Source organism: Drosophila persimilis, unplaced genomic scaffold (assembly GCF_003286085.1).
Source record: "Drosophila persimilis strain 14011-0111.01,24,50 unplaced genomic scaffold, DperRS2 tig00000191-arrow-pilon, whole genome shotgun sequence".
NCBI classification, from domain to species: domain Eukaryota; kingdom Metazoa; phylum Arthropoda; class Insecta; order Diptera; family Drosophilidae; genus Drosophila; species Drosophila persimilis.
The window spans coordinates 9,105,854-9,132,566 of NW_020825298.1; the positions used below are offsets into that span (position 1 = coordinate 9,105,854).

Sequence of the window (26,713 nt, forward strand, 5' to 3'; positions counted from 1 at the left end):
GCAGCACTGGGAGGCTCTGGAGTTACTACTGCCCACGTAGTACGGATCGGTCAAAGGTGCTCTGGAGTCTGTTCAATGTCTGATCGATCAAAAAATCACCTATCAATTGAAATCGAGTCTTCGCCTCTCGGCAATATACTAGGTCTGTGTCTTCTCCAGTTGGGTGGGCAGAGACTCCAGCGATGATGGAGTGGCAGTTACTGCTCTGTGTAATGGTAGCCAGGCGACCGGTGGGTGGACCCATATGGGTGAAGTCTCACACATTTTCAGTTAATATTTGCAAAAGAAATAACTGTTCATCTGTTGCAGATAAACAATAAAAATGTGTCGACAACGTCAACGTTGCTGGAAAACCACGGAAAATTCCGAAATAGATATTACTTAGTCGACCTTGGTATTGAACTATATTTTTCATGCATGAAAGTTTAAATTTATTTAAATTGGCGTAATGGAACGCTAGAATTAGGTACAGCAAAGATTCAGCGTCTTAACTCAAGTTGTTAACCTGTGTAAATGGATATTTTTTAGTGGGTTAAGTTTTCCCTTGATATAATTACCGTTTGTTTAATTTTTCTATTTTTGGAGCACAAAATTTAATTACCAGAAATCAAAGAAATTCGTTAGTCGTTAAAGATCACCCGTTTCTTATTTCTGTTTTTATTCTTTTTTTTAAACCTTATTTCCTAAAAAATCAAATCAAAAGGAGTTTCTAAAAATTTCCGGTCATGTAGAAAATCGATCCATCAATTATGCAGTTAGGGCAGAGGGTTTTAGCTAGCTAGTGATTTTAAACTTTAAATTTTAAACTTTGAATATTATTTCTGATCATGGGCAGAACACGATTAACCCATTGTCGACCGGTGGGTATACAAATACACTCCACATCAGATGAAGCTTAAAGAATTTTAAGGAAATTAAGGTGAACGACGTCGCGGCAATTTTGTTCCTAATGATTCTAAAAGAATAATTTGCAAACAGTATTATTTTCCACGGTTTAACTAAAGTCTGTCACCTGTTTAAATAAATGGGGGTTAAGTGGATTAAATTCATTTTCATCGGTATATTTACGGTGTATTTTGAAAATGAGACGAAATATTTCGGTATTTTCTGAGGGTCGACGGTATATTTGATCGGTAATCACACTGCAGACAAGAATTACGCGTGAAAACACCAATGAAAATCAAGCGAAAAATTGCTAAATACAGCCAAGCGGTGCATTAAAGTGCAAAGTAAGCAAAGCGTATCCGTGCATAAGCCCACATGTGGCTGAAACGTAATAGCCTCACTTGCAAAGTTTTAACAAAGTGAAAATACTTCGGCTTTGGCCTGCGTATGCGTGCGTTCGTGTGTGTGTGTGTTTTTCTTTGTATATAGACTCATAGAGGGAGATGGATATATAAAAAGGCGGACGGGCTGCAGGTGCGCGAGTGCAAGCGAGAGAAATATTGTTATCCTACTCTGTTATTTCAGAGTTCCAGGCCAAACATTCTTATGTGCCCGAACGGCTGAATCTGAATCGACTTTTTGTGTGTGCGCTGCTCTGCTGCACAACATTTCGTTTCGTTTCGTGATATTTAATTATATTAGTATACAATAAATGGGCGCAAATGTGAACAAAAGCATGAGATAAACTGCAGCTCAGAACGCAGAGCACAGAGCGGCGTATAGACCGCAAGCTCTCCCCATCATCATCATCATCATCATCATCAGCAATGTCGTAGTCTGCTTTGTGTCTCCCATTTACAATTTACGCTCTTCTCTCCGCCTCCAGTCGTTCGTTTTGCGTACGGGGGCACAAAAAGGTAGCAACAACGTTTCCTAGGAAAAATCTGTAAATAGTAAACAAAATTGTAAAGTGGAAAATCGGCCAAAAGGTGCGTCGAAAGTGTGTGTGCGCCAGGAAGAGCCGGGGATAAAAAACCAATGCAAAGGAGATGAGCAAGCTTCTGGGATTCCAGTTCTTAATATTAAACCAGAAAACCATACTCTATTTTCCCGTTGCCGTGCTCTCGTGAGTGTGTGTGTGTGTGTGCGTGAGTGAGTGCGTCTTGTATCTCTTTACCATTCAAATTTCTAAGCGAATGGTATATGTATGTGCATGTGTGTGCTATGCCGTCAAGTGCTGTTATCCAAAAAAGTCTAGCTGTTTTTCATTGTACCGTTTTCTATGAGAGAATAGTGCATTTTTGGTGAAGTGTCAATCGGATCTTCCAATGAAAAAATGAAACGTTTTACCTAAAGCATATGATATTAAAATTTTTTCCATTTTCGTAAACCAAAGTGTGAATAGATGTCGCGTGTGACGTTGTTGTATCGTAAAATGGAGAGAGAGAGCGAGAGAGAGAGGAATGAATTCCTAGTGAATGGTCGCAAGGGGCAAGGGCGGGGGCGGTTCCTGAGTGAGAGAGTGTAATACATAGGGCGAATATAAGCGAGTGCGAGAGAGAGAGCGAGAATGGGAGCCACAATAGTGTCCTTATGTGAGCGGACATTGCCGTTGCCCCCACTCCTCCTCTCTTCAGCTCCTATTTGCTTTGCGGAAAATTCAATGACCTCATTTGTCTCATATAAGGACTTTGATTTCCTCCAGGACCAACAACAGTAACAAGGCTAAAGCAACACCCATCAGAGAAACAGCGCAGCTGAACCAAAAAAAAGAAAACTTTAGCTAAAAAAAACATAAGTTCAATTTAAATTTAAATCAAAAAGTAATAAAACGTCAACGAAGAAATTAAGAACAAGCCACCAACTGGAGAGAGAGAGCGGAAAACGGCGCGAACAGCTGTCAAGAGAAGAAGAAGAGCAAGCAGCAGCAAGAGACGACTCAACCAGGCAGCGAAATCAACACAGTCTTAGGTCAACAAATGGGAACCAATTCGGGAGCCACCGCTGGCATCAATAATAAGCCGGTTGGCGGTGCGGGTGCCGGCGTACTCGGCGGTGTCGGCGGTGCTAATTCCTCAATTGGCGGCGTCCTCTCCAACAGCTTGGGTGGAGGCGGCGGTCTAAGCATCAGTGGCCTCAACTCTGGTGGACAGAACGCGAATGTTGGCGGCCTGGTCACCGGCATGGGCAGTGGCAACAACATGAACGACGATGGCGGCAACGGCATGTCCGGCGGACCAAATAATCAGCAGGCCACCACGCCCCAATACACAATACCAGGCATCTTGCATTTCATTCAGCACGAGTGGTCGCGATTCGAGCTGGAGCGCTCACAGTGGGATGTGGACAGGGCCGAGCTGCAGGTGAGTCATACTCAAAAGAAGCAGAGGAGTCGTCCTTTGGCATAACGTGACGTTACGATATACATAATCGTGAGCGCCTCACTTTCCATTTCAATGATTTTTTCGAATCGAGGCGCTAATGCATGAACATACCATGGAGAGACGACGGCCAGAAGAAAGTGGTGGTAGAGGAAGGGTCGTCCGCATGCAAGCGAATCGAGCTGAACAATTGGCGTAATCGAATTTATGCTCTGTTTCCTTTAGAACATCATCGGAAGGGCAGGCTGCCTTATCGATTCCCAAAAAACCTTTAACCCCCAATTTGCTAGCCGCGCCGCGACGCGACACATGGTGCAGTCCCAGACACAAAGAGAATAGAGAATCCGCACACACAGTGAAGGCTGGTCTGACTCCGTATGTACTACGCTTCCCGACGTTTTTTTCCGGTTCAGGGATATAAGAGTCCACCAAGAGAGAAAATTGCATATTCCCCAGAGTCAAAGGGAATCCCAAAAGCGAAGACTTGCGCTGAATGGTGTGGTTATCCTAGGATGTAATATAGATACAGACGGAACAGGCATTCTATTCTGCAATTCTATTCTCTTATGGCTCTGCCACATCAAATCTAAGCCACATAAAGTCCTCTCAGTCCTGTGTCAGTCATATGAGATTTCCACACGAGGCACTTGTTTTTGTCCCGAAACCTTGCGTTTACTGTATTTTGATAATTCTGCAGAATTGTTTCCTTCAATTTCTTGATATGGGGAACATCTCAGTGTCAATGTCCCCCCGCCCACGCCTAATCTTTTTCACCTGTGAACCAGCTAGAATCGATATCGATCACACTCTCCACTTCTTGCCCTGCGGATTCGATGCTGTGCTGTATTTGCCGTCACGCTCTAAATGCAACAACGTGACATTCAAATCTCTCTCGCTCTCTGGGATTTGCATCTTCTCTGGGATCTTAAAACAAGTTAACAACAGCAACAACAACGCATATTTGTCGCTAAAAATGTATGAACCTGTTCGCCTTGTTTGGTGCTTTTTCACCCAAAACGAAGGAAAGGAAGGCAAAAGAAGTTCGAGTGGGCTGGCGGCAGACAACTAGACAACCACAATGACCGTCGCTGGTTAAGCGACATTCACATTCACCCACCTTCCAAATGGGGGGACGCCATTTTAGTTGGTTTCGTTTCAGTTTATTTTTTGCATCTGTCGTCGCGTTCTTTTTCATCTATTTCTGTCCATGGGGGGTCGGCCGGCAAAAGCCTTTGCGCCACCTAGCTTTGTGTGTCAGTGTCTAGTGCAATGATGAGGTGAGGCAGTGTCCTTGTGCATATGACACTACATGTGCTTCCGACTGCGGCTGTCAGTCAATTAACTTATATTATAACTGCCCGGATTCAATAAACACTTCTGAACAGAACACAAAACACTCATAAAAGAAATGGCGCCGCCGCCGCAGACGCAGCAGCTGTTAATACATATTCAATTATTTTACAATTTTCCCTGTGTTTGAGTGTGTGCGGTGCGGAGCGGCGATGTCATTTATAGATTAGAGAAACAGAACATCGCTTGAATTTGTCATAATTCTCAATTTGTTTATTTGATTTGTGGGGTACAGTGAGGCATACCATGCGAGGATCTCTGTAGTTTATCCATAGATTAGTCTCTAGCTGAAGAAATTTATAAGCTTTATTTTAATTTGTGAGATTGAGATGAAGAGTTGGTGAAAGTTCTTTTCGGAGGCACCAATTGTAAAGTTAATACTTACTCAAGCAGATCAGTGAATACTTATGGGAGACCTAACTGAAGAATCCATCCTACAAGCGTTATGCAATGAGAAATCGGGCAACATTTTGTTTCCAATGTATCTGAAAAGTTTATTAATGACACTATTGAGACGTGAGGCTTCTTGGCTATTTCATTACCAAACGCGCTTTTATCATGGAATTCTGTAATTTCTAATTATTAATTGCAAACAAAAGGCAGTTGCATGTTACCGAGCGATTTGTGAGCGAGAGTTGTAGGTGTCCATAGCCCAGGGGGCCTAAGGTGGAGTTGGCGTGCCTGCCCCTTTTGCGGTACCCAGTTGGCTGCCCTATTCTCCTGCATCATAGTCTTCATCCGTTGGTTGATTTTAATTAGCAAAACTCAAAGAGAGCCAAACGAAATGCCATTGAGCGTTAATTTAAATGCATAACATGTTTCCATTAACAGCGGAACCAAGCCGCAACAAAGAAAGAAATGCTGCGCTTCGGTAGTCGAGGCTTTTGATACCCTTGCACGTTTCTAAGTTAGTTAAGTATTATTCGTGCATTCTTCTTACATATATTGATTATAGACTGCTTGCGGTAAAACTGATTAGCTCGTCCGATTAAACCTAAATATTCATATGGTATTTTCTTGTTTGTGTGTGGAAATGTTTTTTCTCTGCCTTACAAACATCTACACCTATAAAATATTAGTACCCTCCTCTCCGCTAGGGTATCATAAGACATGTCAAAACTGCTTAGCTCTCTCTCTATCCTCCTTGCCTCTCTCACCAACGCACATACACTTTTGCTGTTACTATTAGCAGGGAGAAACAAAACCGTTACTGTCGTTAGTTCTGGCAATGCTTCTCTCCACTCATTGAACAGCGTTCTCCCATATTCCCCCTTCTCACTTATGTGTGTGTTTTTTTAGGGGGCGTCGCAGCAAAAGCAAAAGTTTCTCTCCTTTACGCATAGCAGGGGGGGGGGGGGGGGGGGGGGGGGGGGGCAACAACTATGTCAGGTGCAGTCCTGCACCCGCCGCTCCCCTTCATTCTGCAGCCCAAAATTTACAGCAAATTGCGCAGTCATAACTGCACATTGTTGCTGAATAAAAACAAGATGGGACGGAAGAGAAAGAGAGGGAGGGAGGGATACATTGCAGTTTTTACGCATTTCGTATAATTGAACCGACAGACAGTGGCTTGCTCGCTCTTTTTTCTCTGAGCTTAGATACCCTCTATATCTCTTACCCACTTACCCACAACATCAATTAATTATGCCGGTTGTCTATTTTTAATTTTTTTTATAACAATTAATTGAATTTAATTGTTTTTCGTTGGCCTGACGCAGCGGAGCGTCAATTATGCGCTGCAACCAACAACAACAAAAACCGCGAACAAACGCAATTGGATTGCAACGAGAGAGACGCAATCGTAAAGAAACTGCAGAAAATAAAAACAAAAGGGGGACAGCAACCATATGGGAAAGCTAAATCAATCAGCTTTAAATTAACTAAGTTTTCATTTTACAGTTATTTTTTATTTATGATTTTACCCACAATCAATATTAAATTATACGGGAGATTTCTGTTTGTTCCCTTTGGCAATTATTGATAACTAGACCGTTTATCTTATCGAATCTTTCAATTGGAATATTTTCAGGCACGAATTGCAATGCTTTTGGGGGAGCGCAAATGTTTGGAGAGTCTCAAATCGGATCTGACGAGGCGCATCAAGATGCTGGAGTATGCCCTGCGCCAGGAACGGGCCAAGTTCTATCGATTAAAGTACGGCACCGATCCGCCGCAGCTGAACGAGTTTAAGCCGACAAACGAGGATTCAGGCCTGACCGGCGACGTGGCCACCGATTCCGAAGTGCCCTACAGCTCTGTGTCGAACACCACGTGGCGGCAGGGTCGGCAAATGTTGCGCCAATATCTGGCCGAGATCGGCTACACAGACAACATCATCGATGTGCGCTCGAACAGGGTACGCTCGATCCTCGGCCTGAACAACAATGCGGAGCACGATGGCAGTGGCGGCGGTCTTGGCACCGGCGGCGAGAATATTAGTCCGAACATCAATGGCAACGAGAGCAACAAGCGGGCCTCGGACACGGAAGGTAGGCGAATTGTGCATTTACCCCCTGTTGAAGATTTGAATAATTTGCTCACATTAGGCCGTCATACTCCCGCTAAAAAACAAGTGCAACAAGCGTCCGATGGAATCATCATTGACACCGAGGCGGCGGTAATGGCGAACTTTGAGTTCCTTGGCCCCACTGAGATGTCCGATGACGATGAGATATCCGATGATCTGGAAATGGTGGCCACCGACAGTGATGACACGGACGTGAAGCTGGCCAAGCGGGCCAAATCTGGCAAGGATATGCTGACTGAAGGTACGGTTTGATCCATCCCGAAGCACAGACTGCTAGAAGCCACCCCGTTCCGTTGCCCTACCACCGACTACCGCTGCATGGGCCCGCCTCGTATATACATGGTTGTTTAGTGTTTGCCCCAAAAACCCCCCCATTCGATTCCAAACTCCTTCCACTGTAACCCCTGTAGTAGTTTAGTCTGGCTGCATTATTGTCATATTTCTATTTTGTTTTCTGCTTCTGTTTCTTTGGCTGACGCTCCTTTCTTCTACGCTCTCGTAGATCTTGAGGCCGAGGTGGGAGAGCAGCTCTTGAACGATATGAATCTTATAAACGAAGGTGCTTTTCAACAGACATCTAACATCTAGCTACGCTTTTGCCTAGCCACTAAGCGGTGTAAAGAGTAAACCGTTGAAAAGAATTCCCAATGAAGGCACTTACTTGGGGCCAATCCAATCTACATTTCATTTGGTATTCTTTTCATGGTCTCCAACACAACATAGACTCAGACAATCAGTCTCCCGTAATAGCTCTACATATTTAACGCATATTTTATTCACAGAAGTGGACGGCTCATTGGGACTGGGAGAGTTGGCCCAACTGACGGTGAATAATGAATCGGATGGAGCGTACGATTCGAATGCCAAGGATGGTACTGGCGGCAGTGCCGGCGGTGCTGGTTACCGCAAGACCTGGAATGCCAAGTATACGCTACGCTCTCATTTCGATGGCGTTCGCTCGCTCATTTTCCATCCGGAGGAGCCAGTGCTGATCACCGCCTCCGAGGATCACACGCTCAAGCTGTGGAACCTACAGAAGACGGTGCAAGCCAAAAAGTCAGCTAGTCTCGATGTGGAGCCTTTGTATACGTTCCGCGCCCATACGGGTCCCGTCTTGTGCCTGGGCATGTCAACCAGTGGCGAGACATGCTATTCGGGGGGCCTCGATGGTAACATCGAGTGCTGGCAGCTGCCATCGCCCAATATCGATCCCTACGACTGCTACGATCCGAATGTACATTCTAGCACTCTCGAGGGGCACACGGACGCCGTCTGGGGGCTAACGACAATGCAGAATAATATTGTATCGTGCTCGGCCGATGGCACTGTGAAGTTGTGGTCGCCCTACAATAAGGACCCAATGCTGCGTACCTATACGGCTGCCGAGGCGGAGGGTGTTCCCTCGTCCGTGGACTTTGTCCGAAATGAAGTGGATCACATTGTGGTGGCGTACAACAGTGCGCACTGTATCATCTACGATACGGAAACGGGCAAGCAGGTGATCAAGCTGGAGGCGGCACAGGAGATGTCGGGCAATACGGGGAAATTCATCAACAAGGTGGTTTCGCATCCCACACTGCCCGTTACGATCACGGCGCACGAGGATCGGCATATTCGCTTCTGGGACAACACATCGGGCACTCTCGTACACTCGATGGTGGCGCATCTGGAGCCGGTCACATCCCTGGCCGTGGACGCACATGGTCTGTACTTGCTATCCGGGTCGCATGATTGCTCGATACGGCTGTGGAATCTGGACAATAAAACATGCGTGCAGGAGATAACAGCGCATCGCAAAAAGTTCGATGAGAGCATATTCGATGTGGCATTCCATGCCACCAAGCCGTATATAGCCAGTGCTGGGGCCGATGGCCTGGCCAAGGTGTTTGTCTAAGAGACCGAGACCCCAAATTCAGAGAATCCAGAGAATCCAGAATCCAGAATCCATAGCCAGCAAGCAGCTCCACAAGCAAAGCGATGACGAGTTCGAGTTAAATAATTATACATACATTATATATATATATATACTTATACATTTAAATCTAATTATACCACACAAAAGAACAACCAACAACAACAAATTATGCATATACATTAAAAAAAAAAAAATTGCTAAACAAAACAAAACAAAATAACGATAAATAAATTCAATATAATAAATGGCATTTCGAAGTAGGAGAACAAGAAACAGAAGAAGAGCAAAGCAAAAGTCAAGTACGACATGAATTGTGTGTAATCTAGGAAAGTAATACTAATTCTAAAGCAATGCAAACAAATTGGCATAGTTTAACCCCCAAATAGACACATAAGTGCAACAAAAACAAAAGGCATCATTGAACATTATGTATTTGTTAATAACACACACAGACACAAAATTGATGCATTATAGAAATAGTCGTATGTAAATGGCAAAAAGGAACTTGATGTTGTTTGAGGTACAAATTCTTCAACATTGATTTGCTTTCCAGGACCTTAGTTTTAGTTGTATAATTGGGGCACTTGCACAGCGATTGTTTGAAAGCTCCTGCCTGCTCCAACTTCCTGTACATTTGATATATACATAAATATATATATACGTATACTTATTCTATGCCCATGGCAACAACGTTTGATAGTGGATAGATTGATGGTTAAGCATTTTTCATATATATAGGCACGCTCGCTGTCCAAGTGCCCCAAGTGGAACTCTCGTTTTTTTGCACTCTAGAGTGGATAAAAAACATAACGCAAAACATGTAGACGATCAAATTTTTTAGTATTAAAATAAGCATTATTGCATTATGTCCCCCCTCCCTCATATAACGCCCTTAAACTTTAGCGCAAGAGCGGGAGAGAATTGTAAATTAAAATTTAATTGGAGGGACAACCGATAGAAGAGGAGAAAAGGATAAAGGCGGATGAATATTTATTTCGAAAAAATCAGCAAGAACAACACAGAAATGTAACAACAAAACTTGATTAATTGATAAGTGCAACAACAAAAATATGCTTATATATATATTCTATGATTTCCGTTTTGTCATTAAACGATGGGATGCACTGCTTGATTGGGAAATGGGGGAAATGAATGATATATAATTGATAAAAAATAATAATTGCAGGCAAGCTATAAACTGTGTACGCTAAGCTATTTATTTAATTTATGCCTAGTATTAAATGCAAAACAACGTCGTGTCGCCTGATCCTGTTGATGGATTTCGTAGTTGAAATATAAATTAGAAATCGCTTATCGATGGAATGCGTACTGTACTCGTAATTTTAATCAAGAGCCAACTCTACGTTTGAGTGCAGAGCAAATGCAGAGATGAGAATATGATATGATATGAATAGATATGATGTGTGACATGAACGTGAAAGCCGAGCAACTCAATATTAGTTTTAGTATTACATTTATTATCATGCGAAGCCTTTCACATACTCCATCACCAAAATATATACATGCCCCTAAAATACAAGTTGATATTCGAAAAGCGATGGAAACCAAGCAAAATCCTCTACTACTTTAGTTTATGTATTTTAATTTTACACCTTAGTTGCTACTAACCCCACACGCCTCCACCCCTACCCCAACAAACAATCCATCACCTTTTGGATCTGATATCCATAAAGCGATGCGATCTGAAGAGGTGATATAACACCCAAACACCAACACAGTTATATAGCAGATATACATTTACATATACATAAATCTATTGATTTCTAATTTGAATTGTAAATTTTTGATTTTTTTATTACCATGTATTTTTATTTTAAAATAAAGTTTTACAAAATGAAAGCCCGTGTGTGACTTGCCTTTTGATATCCACGATCCACACCCAAAGATCCTTCATGCAACAAAATAAAAACCAATCATTGGATGAAAACGTTGTAGAACCAGCTGGCTCTCGTTTGCAACGTCCAAATTTCAGAAACGAAAACGAAATTAGAAGCACCGAAAAACAAAATTTTCATTCGTATTCGTACATTCAAGACTATGTTTTGCCTTTTTAATTTTTTGAAAGAGACTTCGCTGCTGGCAGCCTTATGATTTGATTTGAATTTTGTGAAAAAACCAATAAGGCAAATATATATCGCACAACATAAATGTCTATTTTTAATTCGAACAACACAACCGTTTACAATTCCACTGCCGTAAAAAGAAAACACCAGCAACACGCATGCGTTTCGTTCTACAGAGTAAAAAAAATAAAAAATAGCAAGGGCGATCCACTATAATTATGTAAAACAAATACATACATATAATTCTTTTTCATGACAGAAAGAGACGCAAGAAAGTTGTAACAAAAAAAATTAAAGATTGCGAATGTAAAATTCGACTTATGATTAAGCCTGTGTAAGCGTGGGAAACTGACGAGGAGAACATGATAATGATGATTAGCATTACCCCTAAGTCGTAATTAAAGAGTTCATTGTAGATTTGCAGGTCCCAAAGGAATAACCCCAGCACATAAGTTTATACAGACATATAAAGTAAAAAAAAAAAACAGAAAACTAAGAACAAATAATACAAAGAGAAAGGAAAAAATAAATATTAATTGAATAAACAATACTTTTATAATAAATCGAAATAATCAATGAAATACCATAAACAGATTCACACATTTCATGTTAAGATACAATAAAGCGAATAAATAAAATATTTAAAACCAATATTTCAAACAGCACTGTTTTCGATTAGCACCGCCACACGAGTGTTGCCCAGACAATTGGCCAATTTGCCAACGAAAAGAAATTATCGATATTTTCATCGGCAACTTGCCATCTCTAGTTAATAAAATAAAAAAAAATCTCAAATAAAATGGATGCAAATGCAACGATTACAGGCGATGTGGATAAAACGAAGGTAAGAAGGTATCTTCCATGGCCACGGCATCCGTCTTGTAATTTGACTATTATTTCAGATACCGCCTCTTAACCAAAAACGGATACTGGCGTTTGTCAACCACTTCCTAATCAGCACCTGCACCTTTCTCAATGAGTTTGCTTTGGGCTGTGAAACGAAGTTTGTTGAAATGGAGAGGCAATTACAAAAGACGGAGGCTTCTTTGGTAATTTTGGAAGCAAAGCTGGCATCCATTCCCACCGACAGCGAAATTGTCGGTGACACAAACAGCCCAGCAAAACCCCTGCAAGCCACTACCGAGATTGATGAAGCCCCAACGCCTGCCGTCGAAGAACCACCTGTTCCTGAGCCCGAGCTGGAGCCGGAAACTGAGCAGGAGCCCGAGCTGGCGGGGGTGCGGACCTGCGAGGATATTCGTTATAGGAAATTCTTCAAGATGCTACATTTTGGAGTGCCGGCACAGGCTGTCAAGCAGAAAATGAAATCCGAAGGCTTGGATTCACAGCTCCTGGAGTGCGTATGAATAGCCTTGTTAGCTTATATTGATTCGAATTATTTTCAATCCGCTATATTTCAGTACACCCGATCGAATTCTGGAAGATGGTGTCCGTGAGTAGCCAGAGAACTGAAGAACCAGCAGCACAGGACGCTTTGTGATATAGCAATTATTGCTACATTTGTAGATTAAACATTTTTCTAAAGCTTACGTCTACAATTTAATTTGTTTTATTTGCCGCCACATAAGCGCGGTGCAGAAAACAACTTAAAACACTTCGATATAGAAAAAGTATGGGTTGGTGCCTAGAACTGGATCATCTGTCCCTTGCGCTTCTTGTCACCTCCCAACTCGAAGTGCTTGCAACGCTTCAGAGGAGTTTGCTTGCGGTACTTGCACTCAGTGCATTCCATACGCAGCACAATCTTCTTGGTGGTCTTAGCCTGCAAATGAGAAAATAAAACACGTTAGCAATGGAAACGCTCGAGTTGCAACTATATAAAATTGTTTGGAGCTACAGGTGGGGCGGTTATGGTCATATTAGGGACGACATAACGCTGCCTTTAAGGCCGCACTCGGTGCAACCACCACATTTTGCTTTGGCACCATATGTCCCACCAAAAAGCCGAATGCTCCATGAGCGCAGCGATTTAGGTCTACTGGAAGTGCGAATGTCGATGAACAACAGATAAAGTGTAAAGAGAGAGACCCACGAAAATGAATTACATTGATTAATATTGTCTGGAGCTGCAGGTGGGGCGGTTATGGTCATATTAAGGACGACATAACGCTGCACTCGGTGCAACCACCACATTTTGCTTTGGCACCATATGTCCCACCAAAAAGCCGAATGCTCCATGAGCGCAGCGATTTAGGTCTACTGGAAGTGCAAACTAATTTCGATTTTCCATTAGAGAAGCGAGTCTCACCTTCTTCCTGAAGATGGGCTTGGTCTGGCCACCGAAACCCTGCTGTTTCCTGTCGTAACGCCTTCGGCCCTGAGCACCCTTGCGCTCCTTGGACTTCTTGTACTGCGTCACTTTGTGCAGCTTGTGGACCTTGCACTTTTTGCAGAAGGTGCGGCGTTGTTTTGGTACATTCACCTGGTGAGGGGGACACAAGAACATAGCATATTAGATTTCCGGCAATGCAAGCAAACACAAATTTTTCGAAATCAAATAGAACGCACTCAACGCACAACACAAAACACAATATTACCCACAAAGGGTAAAAAATGTTGCACTTTGCAAGAATTCAATAATTCTACATGGTTTCAACAATAATTAACGCGGATGTTTGGCGATTTTTTAAAGCCAATTTAAACACATACCATCTTGACATATACGAAGTTCCAAAAGAAGGAATCAGTCACTGTGACCGCGGACTTATCGATAAAATGTACGTCACAAATTTCAAAATATACCGCAAATATACTGGCGAATTATTTGTGTTCAAGTTGCATCACATTACTCGTTTTGGATATTCCGTGGAATATAACTACCTACCTAAGACCTGAGGGTCTAAACTGATAATTTTATCCGATTATAATATCAATTTCCTACAAGACTGGTTATCTTTAAGTTCACATCTTGATTGGTTTGTTTATGAAATAAGGTTTAAGCAAAATCGGTCAACAAAAATGTCCACTAAATTAATTTCCTTACATGGTAACTACGCGCTAACTACACAGCTGCTACATATTAACTACATATTTATGTAATTATCAAAGGCGACACCTGATGGGGAAATGTGTACGTTTAAAAATTTTTGCCCGTTTTTTTCATAGAAGCCCAATGGAAGCGCCAGTGTGAAAAACCTTCGTTTTTGACATGCCTTTTTTCCATTTTTGAAAAAATTGAGATTTTGATGGAGTCCGATTCTGATCACGAATTAGTATTCGATGTGGCCTGGAAAATGGCTCTAAGTGGCATTTCTACACGGTTTCTACATTGGTGCATTGGACAAGAGGGTGAGTTTATAACGCGTCTTAAAATATACTGGAAAATACTAGAAAATACTATGAAAAGTATACAAATTGCGAGGTGTGTGAGCTAGACGTGGTGGCAAGAAAATAAAGTCCGATAAGTTATACGGTCCGACTCTCAGAAGTATACCGAAATATACCGTCTCTTTTGAAATACATATACCGTAAATATACTGACGAATTCAAGTTCTATTTTACATATTCAAATTTTGATCTTCCGTCGAATATTACTAGCTACATTAAACATTTAGCCGTGCCCACATAATTTTATACGATTAGTGAATCTATTTCCTACTTGATTGGCCTATTCTAAATACTTGCTTGTATTGGATTTCTATATACCTTTGAAAATGAAATTTAATAGATTGATCATAGAAGGAATCAGTGTTGGATGGGCGGTTCATGAACGAACGAAAAAAGAACCATTCACTATTGTGAACGCACAACATTCAACATTTCTTAAGCAATTTTCGATACTATCGACCAAAACAGTCGATGGCCGGTTTATTTTTCAAGCATCGATAGTATCGATAGTGCCACCATCAAGTTGTTTACCTTTTTTTTAAATTGTTTTTTAATTTAAACAACTAGTATGGAAGAATCAAATGAAAGCGAAAAGGTCGATGCCAACTGCAAGTATTGCCAGCTAAGGATCGACGATGACAACTACCTGCAGTGCGAGCATTGCGATGAACTGGTGCACATCAAGTGTCTGCACACGAGTACTCCTGGTGATTTGTTGGGTGATATTTTCTTTGACTTCACATGTGCAACGTGCGCGGAGGAGCAGCTGAAACAGAAAGGAGCGCCGTATACACACAATGATGTGAAAGAGCAGTGTGTGCGTCAGAAGATGCCCTGGCTGATGGTGCTGACACTGACCCTTTACAATCTGTCGCACAAACAGAAGGGTCTGGGTCATCATGGGTTCTTCCACTGGCGCACACACATCATCAGTTTTGTGGAACGCAACTGGAACTACATATTCGGCCCGAATGCGTGAGTGGTGGAGTGGAGTAATCAAGTTCATGACATGGAGACTAGACTCTTAACAAACCTTCTTCTAGTCGCCGTCGCAAGAAGTGGACTGGCTCCGTCTCGGGTACTCTCTCACACAATAGCCCAAAATACTTCATTTCGGCCATGGAACAGTTCAATGAGACAGGCTGGTGGAAGCTGGCCAAATCAAACCAAACACCCAGAAGCACGAAACGAGAATGTGAGTTTAGATTTTGAAATTCTTTCGGTTTGGAATACATGTTTCCATCTACATATATGCAGATGAGAAAACGCTGGAACAACGCGTGGCGATGCGATTTGACAAACCTTCCCTTGCCGGTTATGATAGTGATAGTGAGGTGGATGTGATTGATCATACTGCACCCATCGTCGAAGAGAATGTAAAGATTCCTGCTGTAGCCGAGGTTCCTACACCTTGCAGCGAAGGCTGTGCCCGTACTATGTAAGGCTTAAATTCACAACATAGGTACAGATCGTCATGTGTAACGAAACTCTTCCACTTTCAGTCCTTATATGGGACGACAACCCAGGCAGCCACCGCCTCCTGTGGCCACTGTAATTCCAGAGGAACCACCGCTTCCTCCCACCATACCAGTGCCTCAGGCGCGTGTGTCCATGACAGTAAAGGAGGAAGAGGAGGTTAAATCACCCCAGCCACTCAGCAGTGTGCAGGCCAGCCTTATGGACTTTTTAGCCGAGAGCTTTGGTGGCGACGAACTCAGCATGTTCAGCAGTTTACCCGGCATAATGCCACCACCCCTGATTGGAGCGGGAAAAACAGATTTCTTTATGACGGAAGCATTGCTGGAGTCTCCCTCGCCCAGTGGTGGTCTATTCGACATGGAGACAAACTTTGGCATTCCGGACACCAGCGAAGAAGTGAAGCACGGACCCAACATCAAAGAGGAGATGGCAGACACGACGGCCGCGGATTTACCAGCAGATGAGGCCAGCGCAGAGAGCGAGGAAGATCAAACCGAAGACCAAAAAGAGATCGCGTTGGAGGAGATGGAAGCTACCTCTAGCCATCAGCCGCGAATAGTGGAAATCACCAATTATCATCCCCGCGAACAAAGCCAGAAAATCAAGCAGGAACCCATTGAAGAGGAAATGGAAGAGATCTCCGAAGAGGCATTGCAAACTAAAGCCCCACTGATAGGGCACTGCAAGCCGAGCGGTTTCATCCGACAGCCGCGCCGTAATTGGCCCTGGCTGCAGGAGAGACCCCAAGAGGCGGATGATGTGGCCATACCCAGCGAGAATCTAACCCTGATGAGCGTCTGCGAGGAGCAGAAGGTGTATGAGCGGCTGCACAAGATCTTCTCGCTGGAGCAGCAGTGCCAATTGAGCATCCCAGCCTTTGTGCGTCGCCTGTATCGCAAGCTGTGCCTGCGCAAATGGAAGCGAGAGCACAACAGGCTCATCTTCAACCTGGACGAGCACATTGATCCCACGGCCAGGGCACGGCGTCAGATGCATGGCGAACAGCAGGCACAAATTCTGGATCGCTATCAGCTGCTGGCCCACTCCCAACAGAATCCCAAGAGCTCGTTCTATGCTCGCATTACGGGCTCCACTCAGTATGAAATGTTCGAGTCTCCGTACTCGCAGCGGGTCTTGCATCCCTTCATCTTTCGCAGCGAGACGATGGGCCCGCCTTGGCTGAAGCTTATGTGCGAGCTGCAGCATCGCGTGAATCGCTGCCATCCCACCCGATCGCCCATAGACTTTTGCTACGTGAGGCCGCAGCATATACCGGCGGTGAATGCCCTGCTTCAGAGTGCCTTCTGGCCGAACATTGATGGTTAGATTGCAGATCAGATTTAATGGTCAATCAAACAAATGCTCTAATTGTTTAATTTGTCTTGCAGTAAGCGAATGCCTTAGCTATCCGGACTACAGTGTGGTGGCCCTCTACAAGAAGTTGGTCATTGGCTGTGGTTTCCTCGTCCCAGACGTGGGCTACAACGAGGCCTACATCTCGTTTATGGCCGTGCGTCCGAATTGGCAGCGCAGTGGCATAGCCAGTTTCATGCTCTACCATCTCATACAGACCTGCATGTCCAAGGATATCACACTGCATGTGTCCGCCAGCAATTCGGCGGTGATGTTGTACCAGAAGTTTGGCTTCAAGATTGAGGAAATCATCGTAGACTTCTATGACAAGTATTTGCCAATGGACTCAAAGCAAAGCAGGAACGCCTTGTTCCTTCGTTTGCTGAGATGATGGAGAAATAAAGAGTCAGCGAAGTTAAAATGGAAATGTTGGGATCCCTGGAAACAGATCCTCATGTCGCTCGCTTTATTGGATAGTTTTATCATAATTTTATTTTCACACGAAAATTGAAAGAGAATCTTAGGCGAATATTTTCTCCTCCCTGCGCTTCTTGGTGACTACGGTGCCGGGCTTGTGCTGTGCCTCCGGATGATTTGTCAGTTCGGGTGGGCATGTGGACACCGGACTGGCCGTGACGCACTGCTTGAGGTCGTAGAAGAGACCGCTGTCGTCCTTGGTGACAAAGGAGATGGCACAACCAGTCTTGCCAGCGCGACCCGTACGACCGATACGATGTGTATAGTCCTCGATGGACTTGGCCATGTCGTAGTTGATAACCAGGGAGACGTCCTTGATGTCGATACCACGACCAGCCACATCGGTGGCCACCAGTATGTCCTTGGCGCCCGACTTGAGGGCCGCCAAAGCGTACTCTCGCTGCTCCTGGCCCTTGCCACCGTGAAGGGTGCACGAATTGTAGCCGAGCTTCTCCAGGCCCTTGGCCAGTACATCGGCGCCCTTCTTCTGGTTGACGAAAATAATGACTGGCGGATCGATCTTGCGCGACAGGATCTCCATGAGTTTCTTGCGCTTGTCGTTCTCGCCCATCATGTACACGATCTGTTCTGTGCGCTCCGTTGGCTTGCCCATGGAACCAATGTACACGGTGGATGGGCGTCGCAGATAGGATCGGGCCAGACGCTCCACAGCCGGCGGCATCGTTGCCGTGAACATCACGGTTTGGCGGTACTTCTTCTTCGTGTAGAAGTTCTCCATAAGTTTGTTCTCATCCTCGGCCTCTTCGGTGTCCGGTTTGAGATTGGTCACGGGCATGTACTCGAGGATCTTCTGGACATCGGGTTCGAAGCCCATGTCAATCATACGATCTGCCTCGTCGAGGACAATGTATGTGCATTGATTCAGCACTAGATAGCGATTCTCCAACACATCGATGAGACGACCCGGTGTGGCGATGACAATCTCACAGCCCAGACGCAGGCGGAAGCCCTGCTCCTCACGGGACAAACCGCCCACCACGACCACAGTACGTATGCCTAGGGGCTGGCCGAACTTGATCGTCTCCTCCTCAATCTGTTGGGCCAACTCACGGGTGGGTGCCATGATAATGGCATACGGGCCCTGATCCACATCCTCCAGACGCTCAATCTTGGGCAAAGACTGAATCCATGAGAGCAGGGGAATCAGGAAGGCCAACGTCTTACCCGAACCCGTCTCGGCCACGCCAATAATGTCACGATTCTGCAGGCCAATGGGTATGGCCTGGCGCTGAATGGGCGTGGGCTCCTTGTAGCCGACCTTATCGATGATATCGATGATCTCCGGCGGGAAGCCGGACTCGTTCCAGCTCCGTATGGGATTGGGTATCCTGCCACCCTTGATGGTTATATTGTAATCCTCACGGAAGATGCGCCAATCGCGCTCAGTCATTTCGTCGTTGTCCTTCTCGGACCAGTGGCGATCGTCCCACTTTTGCTTCTCCTCCTTGCGTTTCATCTTCTTCAAGCGCACCTTCTCCTGCTCCTTCTCTGCTTCTGTGCGACGCTTCTCCAGCAGGTCCCCATAGAATTGGCTCTGGGTGCGCTTCTGTTCTTTGATGTCGATGCCGGCTACGTTGCCGCGACCAAAGAACTGCACATGGTGACGCTCCTTGTACAGATTATTGTAATCAATGGATGTGTCCTCGCCAGCATCCCAGTCGAAGACGAATTTGCGATCGTTGAGACGCCTCACGCGCCGCTTCTTCTTCACGATACCCAAATATCGCTCCCGAATGGCCTCCAGCTCCTTTTCCTTGTCCTTGTGGGTGAGATCTTCGGCCCGTTTGTTATCCCGATCCCTATCACCACCGCGATCGCCTCCTCCACCGCCATCGCCGCCATGATTACCGCCGTTATTATTATTACCACCACCACCACCACCCCTGTCGCCTCTGTTGCCACGCTCACGTCTCTCTGGCCTCGAGGGAGGCGGCGGCATTGGCGCCGATGGAGGTGCCGTTGCTGGGGCGGTGGCTATGGACATGTTTATTTCTCTGGGAGCTGCCATTTGCTCTCGGGCTGCATCTTGAGCGGCGCGTAGACGCTCCACCTCCTCCTGGCGACGCTTGATGGCCTCTGCGGCACGCTGCTCCTTGGTGAGGAAGACCGGCTTGGCACGTGCCTCCTCCTCGCGCTTCTTTTTGTCCAGTAACTCTTCCAGGGAGAGCGGTTCCTTCTTTAGCTTGTGTTCTTGCTTCTCATCTGGCATTTCCTCATCCTCTTTACCATCAGGTTTGCCGGAACTGGCGCACGAATCCAGTTTGACTCTCTTTTCCGGTTCTCCCGTGCGCCCTCCTCCTGGACCACCGCGTTCACGTAAACGCTCTTGGCCATTGTTATCCCTGGGCCTCTGGCGATCTGGTGACCGACGTCTGATGCGATCCTCACTGTAAAAGAAGCTTATTAGTATGTATCATTAATGAATTAAGGCAATTAAAACTTACCGGGAACGAGACCGCCGCTGGCGTCTGTCCCTCTCCCTATCGTTTGGCCTCTCTCCACGTTGCGGCTCCCTTTCCCGTGGTCGTTCTCTCTCACGCTCCCTATCCCTTTGGCCAACTCCCTGTTGCTGACGCTCGTCCCTGAAGCGTTCCCGCGACCGCGAGCGACGCTTTTTATCATTTACCATGTTAAATTCGTGAAATTCAACTTTTTTAACCCGAACAGCTGAGGCGCCACTCGATAGTTTTGAAAAAAATCGATTTACAAAATCGATACTATGGATAGTATCGGGCCAACTTAATCATCGTAAGGCGCTACTACTTACAATAAGTATGATCAGCCCAAGGCAAAAAATCCCTCCCATGGAAGGGGTGATGGGAGTTGGGTGCTGCCCTCCGTTCCAATTAGTTCACCTGGCCACCACATCACCAGGAATCGTCTTCATCTTCTCTGAAAATTTACAACATTTTGAGAAGCGACAGATACTTAGCTCGATAGTATTCTGATTAGACACCAAATCATTGATACTCTCCCTTCGCAGCAAAGTTAGCTACGCCTAATGTCAAATGGCCGTGATCTCGTATCGATTGCTGCTGCAGCCCTGCTTGAACATATCGAAGCACGCATACAGTAAACAAAGGCGATTGCACACAAAGATATAAATTATTATTGGTTTGCTAGCAATTTTATCGTGTTTTCCGTTCTGGAGCTACGCGCTACTCAACCTTCGGCCGTGATGAGCAGCAACACGGATCAGGAAACGGCTCCCATTGCCGCGCCGCGCAACGGCAGCGCTGGCAGTGTGTTCCGAAGCTTCGGTTCCCTTTTCGGTGGCAACAACTCGGACACCACTCGCCCGCAAACGCCGCAATCCGGCGATGGCTATGTGGAGTTTGGGATGCAGAATCCGGAACGGAGTGGCCGGACACTGGGCACCTTTGCTGGGGTCTTCAGTCCGGTGGCCCTGTCGATGTTTAGCGCATTGGTGTTTATACGTGTTGGTACGTGCTGTTTTCTTGGTGACGTCATGGACCGACAGACACTTGTTGTCTCGGTCCATTGAACTTTTGATTCTCTATCTGTGGCTGACTTTCTCTCTCTGTGTGTAATCGGATTAGGCTACATTGTCGGCAATGCGGGCTTGTACATAACTCTGCTGCAGTTCCTCATAGCCTATGGGATACTTCTGTTTACGGTGGCGTCTGTCTGCGCCATCTCTACCAATGGAGCCATTGAAGGTGGAGGCGTATACTGTGAGTCATATAAATGTTCTTCTATAGTAGATTTAATATCTAATGATAAACCTTTTCCAGTCATGATCAGTCGCACTCTGGGCGTAGAATTTGGTGGTTCCATTGGCACCCTGTTCTTCTTTGCGAATGTTGTCGGCTCGGCAATGGCCATCACTGGCTGCACCGAGGCCATCATGGATAACTTTGGCCCGGGCGGACACTTTGTCAGTGACGGTGCCACCCTGCCCGACGGCGATTGGTGGCGCTTCCTCACCAGCAGCATCATCAACACCTGCCAGCTCCTGGTCTGCCTAGTGGGTGCCGCACTCTTTGCCAAAACGTCAGTGCTTATTTTGGGTACGGTGACTATTTCCCTGCTTGCTACGTATATCAGTTTCCTGTCTCTGAGCGGTACCAATGACACGGTAAGTGTTTTTCCAGCACATCCCCCTCCCCTTCGACCATCACTCATTGACCCAAAGCCCTGTCAGGCTTATCAATCCCGGAGTATACGCTATACCGATATCTAGGCTATCTATGGCTCATGTGGCTCATTTATTTAAAATTGAATTTTAAGGCATACTCGTAGCAGAAATCCCAAGTGTGATAAAGAGTAGCGCCTCGATTGTTTCTGTGTGTTTCTGGCAGATTTGTATTATATTTCACAGCAGAAACACATTGAAATATAGTATGATTCATCAAGTAGTTCTCCACAAATGTATGAAAAAGCTCCTGAAGTATACATATAAATTTACATATGCATAGGAATTCCATTAGTAATCACATCTGGTCCTTAGAATTGATGTATGCATTCTTGGAGAACTCTAGCTTCTTGGGAACTCTTTTTCTACTTATATTATGGCGATAAATACTGAAGAACACCACAGATGAAGCATTATTTTGCGGTGCGAGGCTGTCGAAGGTCGTGTCAAGCCACCAAAAAGATCTGTACCCCGGGGTAGTTACCCAAAACGTTTAAGGAACATGTGCCTTTTCTTATAGATATAATATGTTATAGCTATCCAACGATTAATAGATCATAGAAAAACACTCCATTCCGTTTATTCAAGAACAGAGCACATTTTCACCAAAAGATACATATATCTACCCTAACATGAATCGAAAGGAATCCAGTCTTTTGTTGCATTCCCTCGGCTTTTATCTTCCCAGTCTAATATTTTTCTGTAAATACACATAATTCCCCACATTAAAACATCGTTAGAAGCAACAATATACCGACTTGTCCGCATGTTTCCTCGTTTCTCGTTTTCTGGCCAGCTTTTATCTTTCCGGTCAGTTTTTGTGGGTTTTGCTGTATTAAACAATTCCCCTTTCAAATGCATATCTAAAAACCCACAGAACTACGATAAGACCCAAGGGTTTAGGCAAAGTGAAATGACGATTCTTGTGAGTCAGAGAGTGATGATGAGCGGGACTGATTACAAATGTATTATATATATATATACATATATATAAATGTGCATATATGTGTAGAACATATAGTATTAATTAGCTGATTTTTGCGATAACCTAGATAGTTTTTTTGTTTTTGGTGATTGCAGATACCGGTGCCCTTGCAAAATACATATTATAATGAAACTTCATCGCACTTTCTACCGTATACGGGTCTGAGTGCTAACACACTGAGCGATAATCTGGGAGAGCAATATGGCCACGATTATACATCGAACAACAAGATGGTGGACTTCGCCACCACCTTCGGTGTGCTGTTCTCCGGCGTGACGGGCATCATGGCTGGTGCGAACATGTCTGGGGAGCTGAAGAATCCCGCCAAGAGCATTCCCTGGGGCACACTATCGGCGGTGGCATTTACCTTCGTCTCATACATCATCCTCTCGTTCCTGATGAGCTGCACCACACCGGGCGTGACGATGCGGAATAACTACCTCTTCCTGATGCCCGTCAATGTCTGGCCACCATTCACGGCCATTGGCATACTGACGGCCACCTTTTCAACGGGACTGAGCAACCTGATTGGATCTAGCCGAATTCTGGAGGCCCTGTCCAAGGATCAGGTGTTTGGCTCGCTGCTGAACTTTGTGCTGCATGGAACGTGGAAGGGAAATCCGATTGCCGCCGTTGCTGTCAGTTGGGTAATGGTGGAGTGCATCCTGCTGATTGGCTCCTTCAACATCATCGCGCAGATCAACTCGGTGCTGTTCATGCTCTCATATCTGGCCACCAATCTTGCCTGCTTGGGCATTGAGCTGACGGGTGCCCCAAACTTCCGGCCTCTGTTCAAGTACTTCACCTGGCACACGTGTCTTGTGGGTCTGCTGGGCACACTCATCATGATGTTTGTGATCAATCCGATCTATGCCTCCTCCTGCATCATTCTGTGCCTGATTTTGGTCATTGCTTTGCATCTCTTTTCACCGGCCACTCAGGCAGCACAGTGGGGGTCCATCTCTCAGGCCTTGATGTTCCATCAGGTGCGCAAGTATCTGCTCATGCTGGATCCGCGCAAGGATCATGTCAAGTTCTGGCGTCCGCAAATACTTCTCCTGGTTTCTTCGCCACGTTCCTGCTGCCCTTTGGTCGATTTTGTCAACGATCTCAAGAAGAGCGGCCTCTACATCATTGGCCATGTGAAAGTGGGTGACTTTAAGAGCGTCGAGGATGTGGAGGAGAATCAGCAGTGGTGGTCATTCCTAGATCACATGCGCGTCAAGGCCTTCACAGAGGTCACGCTGAGCCGCAGCATTCGCGAGGGCGTGCAGCATTTGATTCGTTTGTCGGGAATTGGTGCAATGAAACCCAATACGATTATTCTGGGCTTCTATGATAACGAAGCACCCAAAGATTTCTTCCAAAAGTAAGTGAAAATAATGCTGAAATGAGAATTGATTATCAATTTTTGGTTTTTTCATTCTCACAGCGGTTCCTCCCCCTATAAAACGGATGACTTTAACAGCGGCGACATACAGAACTTTCCCATACGACGCGATGGTGATCCAAAGCATTTCCAGGTGCAGGAATACGTTCAGATCCTATGCGATACGCTGCGCATGATGAAGAATCTGTGCCTGTGCAGGAACTTTCAGCGTTTGGATAAGAACTTTATAGCCATGTGAGTGGAAAGAATATTATTTATCGGAATTTTATGGAATTTTATCTGTTCTGTTTCATATTCTGCAGAAGCAAGCATGTTAAGTACATTGATGTGTGGCCCATAAATATATTCAATCCGACATCTGGTGATCCCTTTGATATGGTCTCTCTGTTCATGATGCAGCTGGCCGTGATAATGCTGGCCAAATGGAAGCATCTTCGAGTGAGAATCTTTTTGTGCGAGACAAATGAAGAGCGCACTGTGGGGTAGGTCCATTGATAAATCCCAAATAGAATTTTCCTACAATTTTTTCCGTTTTTCCTTAGCACCTTTGACACGCAGGCCCCTCAAATGGAAATCTTCTCCAAGATGAAGCTGCAACAGTCCCTCAAAGAACTCCGAATCACAGCTGACATTATAGAGATTGAGGAATGGAGTAGGGACTCGGATTTCATACGTCATGCCCGGACCCTCAAACAGTACACCGGTCAGGCGGATAATGCCCTGCTGGAGGATGACGATGGCGATGAGACAATGAATCGCTCGCTCCTGTATATGCAGAGGGCAAATCAAATTATACGCGATCGTTCGGATCAGACGGCGCTATCGTTCATCTATCTGGCAGCGCCACCAAAGCTCTCGGCAACAGATTTTGCGGAACGCAGTGCCAGCTATGTGGAGCTGCTGACGGAGCTGACGGCCGATTTGCCGCCCACAATTCTGGTACATGGCGTCAGTACGGTGACCTCAACAACGCTCTAGGCTCTCTGGGCTCTAGGCGAGTAGCAAGCATTTCCATAAGTGATAAACAAAGCAACCGGAATGAACCAATTTAGACGACACGCCGGCTGCCGTTCTCTTGTCCCTCCCTACCCCCCTCCCAACTGTCCTTGGATCTGTCTCTGGGCTGTCTCTGTCGCTGATATGCAGCTGGCGATTTATCACTTATTGTGTGTCTCCATGTGGGTTTGAAGCTTTAGCAGCAATCGTATAACATAGTGTATTCGCTCATCTAGCACTCTGGCACACATGAGATCAGAATCAAAATCAATCATCATATCAGCGAACTATATATAATTTTATGACAAGACGTATCATGTTTTAACCTGCATTCATCCACCTCCTAATCGAACCCCACCCCGATATTAACATTTTTGTGATTCAAGAGTTATATACTATCTAATACAAATACTAATTCTACTTCTACTACTACATGTCAAATAGATACGCGAAAGGCAAAAAAAAAAGTATTAGAGAGCCACAGCCGCGAGATTGTGGCTATAATCATAAAGATTTCATTATGCACCTAGTGATAACTACTAAATGGGGAAGGGAATGAAAGGGTGCTCACAGTTCGTTTTGGACTTTGATGGATTGTTATTTTAGATAAATGTATTTGGGTGTGTGTGTGTGTGCTACTTTTTGGAAGCGTTTAACTGTGAGACTACCTACACCTTTCCCTTCCCCGCTTTACAAAACTATTATCGATCATAGCGTTCAATGTATTCAGTTCTTTTCAATAATCTAAATAAAATATTAGCTATAATTATTTATGTACATAATTGAGTGATCGTTATTTTTGGTGATATTTTTTCCGTCTGCCTCAGTTGTATGCGGGCTATAAAGCTGATGCACTGTTCGTAGTTTTGCAGTGGGATCCAAGGGATCTTTGGCTCTGAGTTAGTGCTAATTCAAACAGAAAACATTTCAGAAATCGAAACAATTTATTTGTATATATATAAATATTAATATATTAATTAGTATATTAATATATTTATTAACGAGGCGTGGGCTGCTTTCCAAAGATCATTTTTTGGGACCCCCGAACCAACGGAACCCTCGATTATCGCAGATCTGTTTGACTCCACAGTAAAGCTATTCTATTCTATTCCAAGCTTTTGGCCTAGGTGAAATTTTCGTGGGAAATGAACATATTTCTATAATAAATTTTGCATATTTGATCAAATCGTGTCGAAATAGGTATTCTATTTTCCCAACACGATTTCTGTAAGACATATAAGACTTCCGTTGCATATAGTCCAATTTGATCTCCACATATGTATTTTGAGTGGAGTGTTTTTTCTTGTTTTCATCAATGGAACGGAGTTTGCAACGATATTTGGAACATGCCTACTTCCAGCTCGCA

The 26,713-nt window shown here is 44.8% G+C and overlaps 6 protein-coding genes across 11 annotated transcripts; 4 read left to right on the top strand and 2 right to left on the bottom strand.

Annotated features, from left to right (window-relative positions):
* The first annotated feature begins 1,146 nt into the window (after positions 1–1,146).
* LOC6589598 (striatin-3) lies at positions 1,147–9,254 on the top strand. 6 transcript variants are annotated; one of them, XM_026988153.1, is made up of 6 exons: positions 1,147–1,229; positions 2,591–3,248; positions 6,646–7,105; positions 7,163–7,384; positions 7,646–7,702; positions 7,926–9,254. In XM_026988153.1, the coding sequence occupies exons 2-6, from the start codon at positions 2,865–2,867 to the stop codon at positions 9,035–9,037; spliced, it is 2,235 nt and encodes a 744-aa protein (XP_026843954.1). In that variant the 5' UTR covers positions 1,147–1,229; positions 2,591–2,864; the 3' UTR covers positions 9,038–9,254. The 6 variants fall into 6 exon arrangements, with proteins under 6 accessions (XP_026843954.1, XP_026843957.1, XP_002014831.1 ...); XM_026988156.1 differs by having other exon boundaries at positions 7,190–7,384; XM_026988154.1 differs by lacking the exon at positions 1,147–1,229 and adding an exon at positions 1,743–1,802.
* Positions 9,255–11,938: 2,684 nt separating this feature from the next.
* Positions 11,939–12,701, top strand: LOC6589597 (WASH complex subunit 3). Its single transcript, XM_002014794.2, has 3 exons — positions 11,939–11,986; positions 12,045–12,499; positions 12,564–12,701. Exons 1-3 carry the CDS (start codon positions 11,942–11,944, stop codon positions 12,601–12,603), a joined length of 540 nt encoding a protein of 179 aa, XP_002014830.1. The 5' UTR covers positions 11,939–11,941; the 3' UTR covers positions 12,604–12,701.
* LOC6589594 (60S ribosomal protein L44) lies at positions 12,697–13,858 on the bottom strand. Its single transcript, XM_002014793.2, has 3 exons — positions 13,813–13,858; positions 13,412–13,585; positions 12,697–12,925 (listed from the first exon to the last, which is right to left on the bottom strand). Exons 1-3 carry the CDS (start codon positions 13,813–13,815, stop codon positions 12,788–12,790), a joined length of 315 nt encoding a protein of 104 aa, XP_002014829.2. The 5' UTR covers positions 13,816–13,858; the 3' UTR covers positions 12,697–12,787.
* Positions 13,859–15,058: 1,200 nt separating this feature from the next.
* LOC6589445 (cysteine-rich protein 2-binding protein) lies at positions 15,059–17,767 on the top strand. Its single transcript, XM_026988600.1, has 5 exons — positions 15,059–15,465; positions 15,534–15,685; positions 15,748–15,928; positions 15,993–17,290; positions 17,358–17,767. Exons 1-5 carry the CDS (start codon positions 15,059–15,061, stop codon positions 17,711–17,713), a joined length of 2,394 nt encoding a protein of 797 aa, XP_026844401.1. The 3' UTR covers positions 17,714–17,767.
* On the bottom strand, positions 17,738–20,468 carry LOC6589443 (probable ATP-dependent RNA helicase DDX23). Its single transcript, XM_026988599.1, has 2 exons — positions 20,265–20,468; positions 17,738–20,207 (listed from the first exon to the last, which is right to left on the bottom strand). Exons 1-2 carry the CDS (start codon positions 20,447–20,449, stop codon positions 17,843–17,845), a joined length of 2,550 nt encoding a protein of 849 aa, XP_026844400.1. The 5' UTR covers positions 20,450–20,468; the 3' UTR covers positions 17,738–17,842.
* A 530-nt stretch (positions 20,469–20,998) lies between these two features.
* On the top strand, positions 20,999–26,124 carry LOC6589441 (solute carrier family 12 member 9). The gene is made up of 7 exons (XM_002014788.2): positions 20,999–21,263; positions 21,381–21,515; positions 21,576–21,919; positions 23,057–24,330; positions 24,394–24,585; positions 24,654–24,833; positions 24,894–26,124. Exons 1-7 carry the CDS (start codon positions 20,999–21,001, stop codon positions 25,327–25,329), a joined length of 2,826 nt encoding a protein of 941 aa, XP_002014824.2. The 3' UTR covers positions 25,330–26,124.
* Positions 26,125–26,713: the final 589 nt, after the last annotated feature.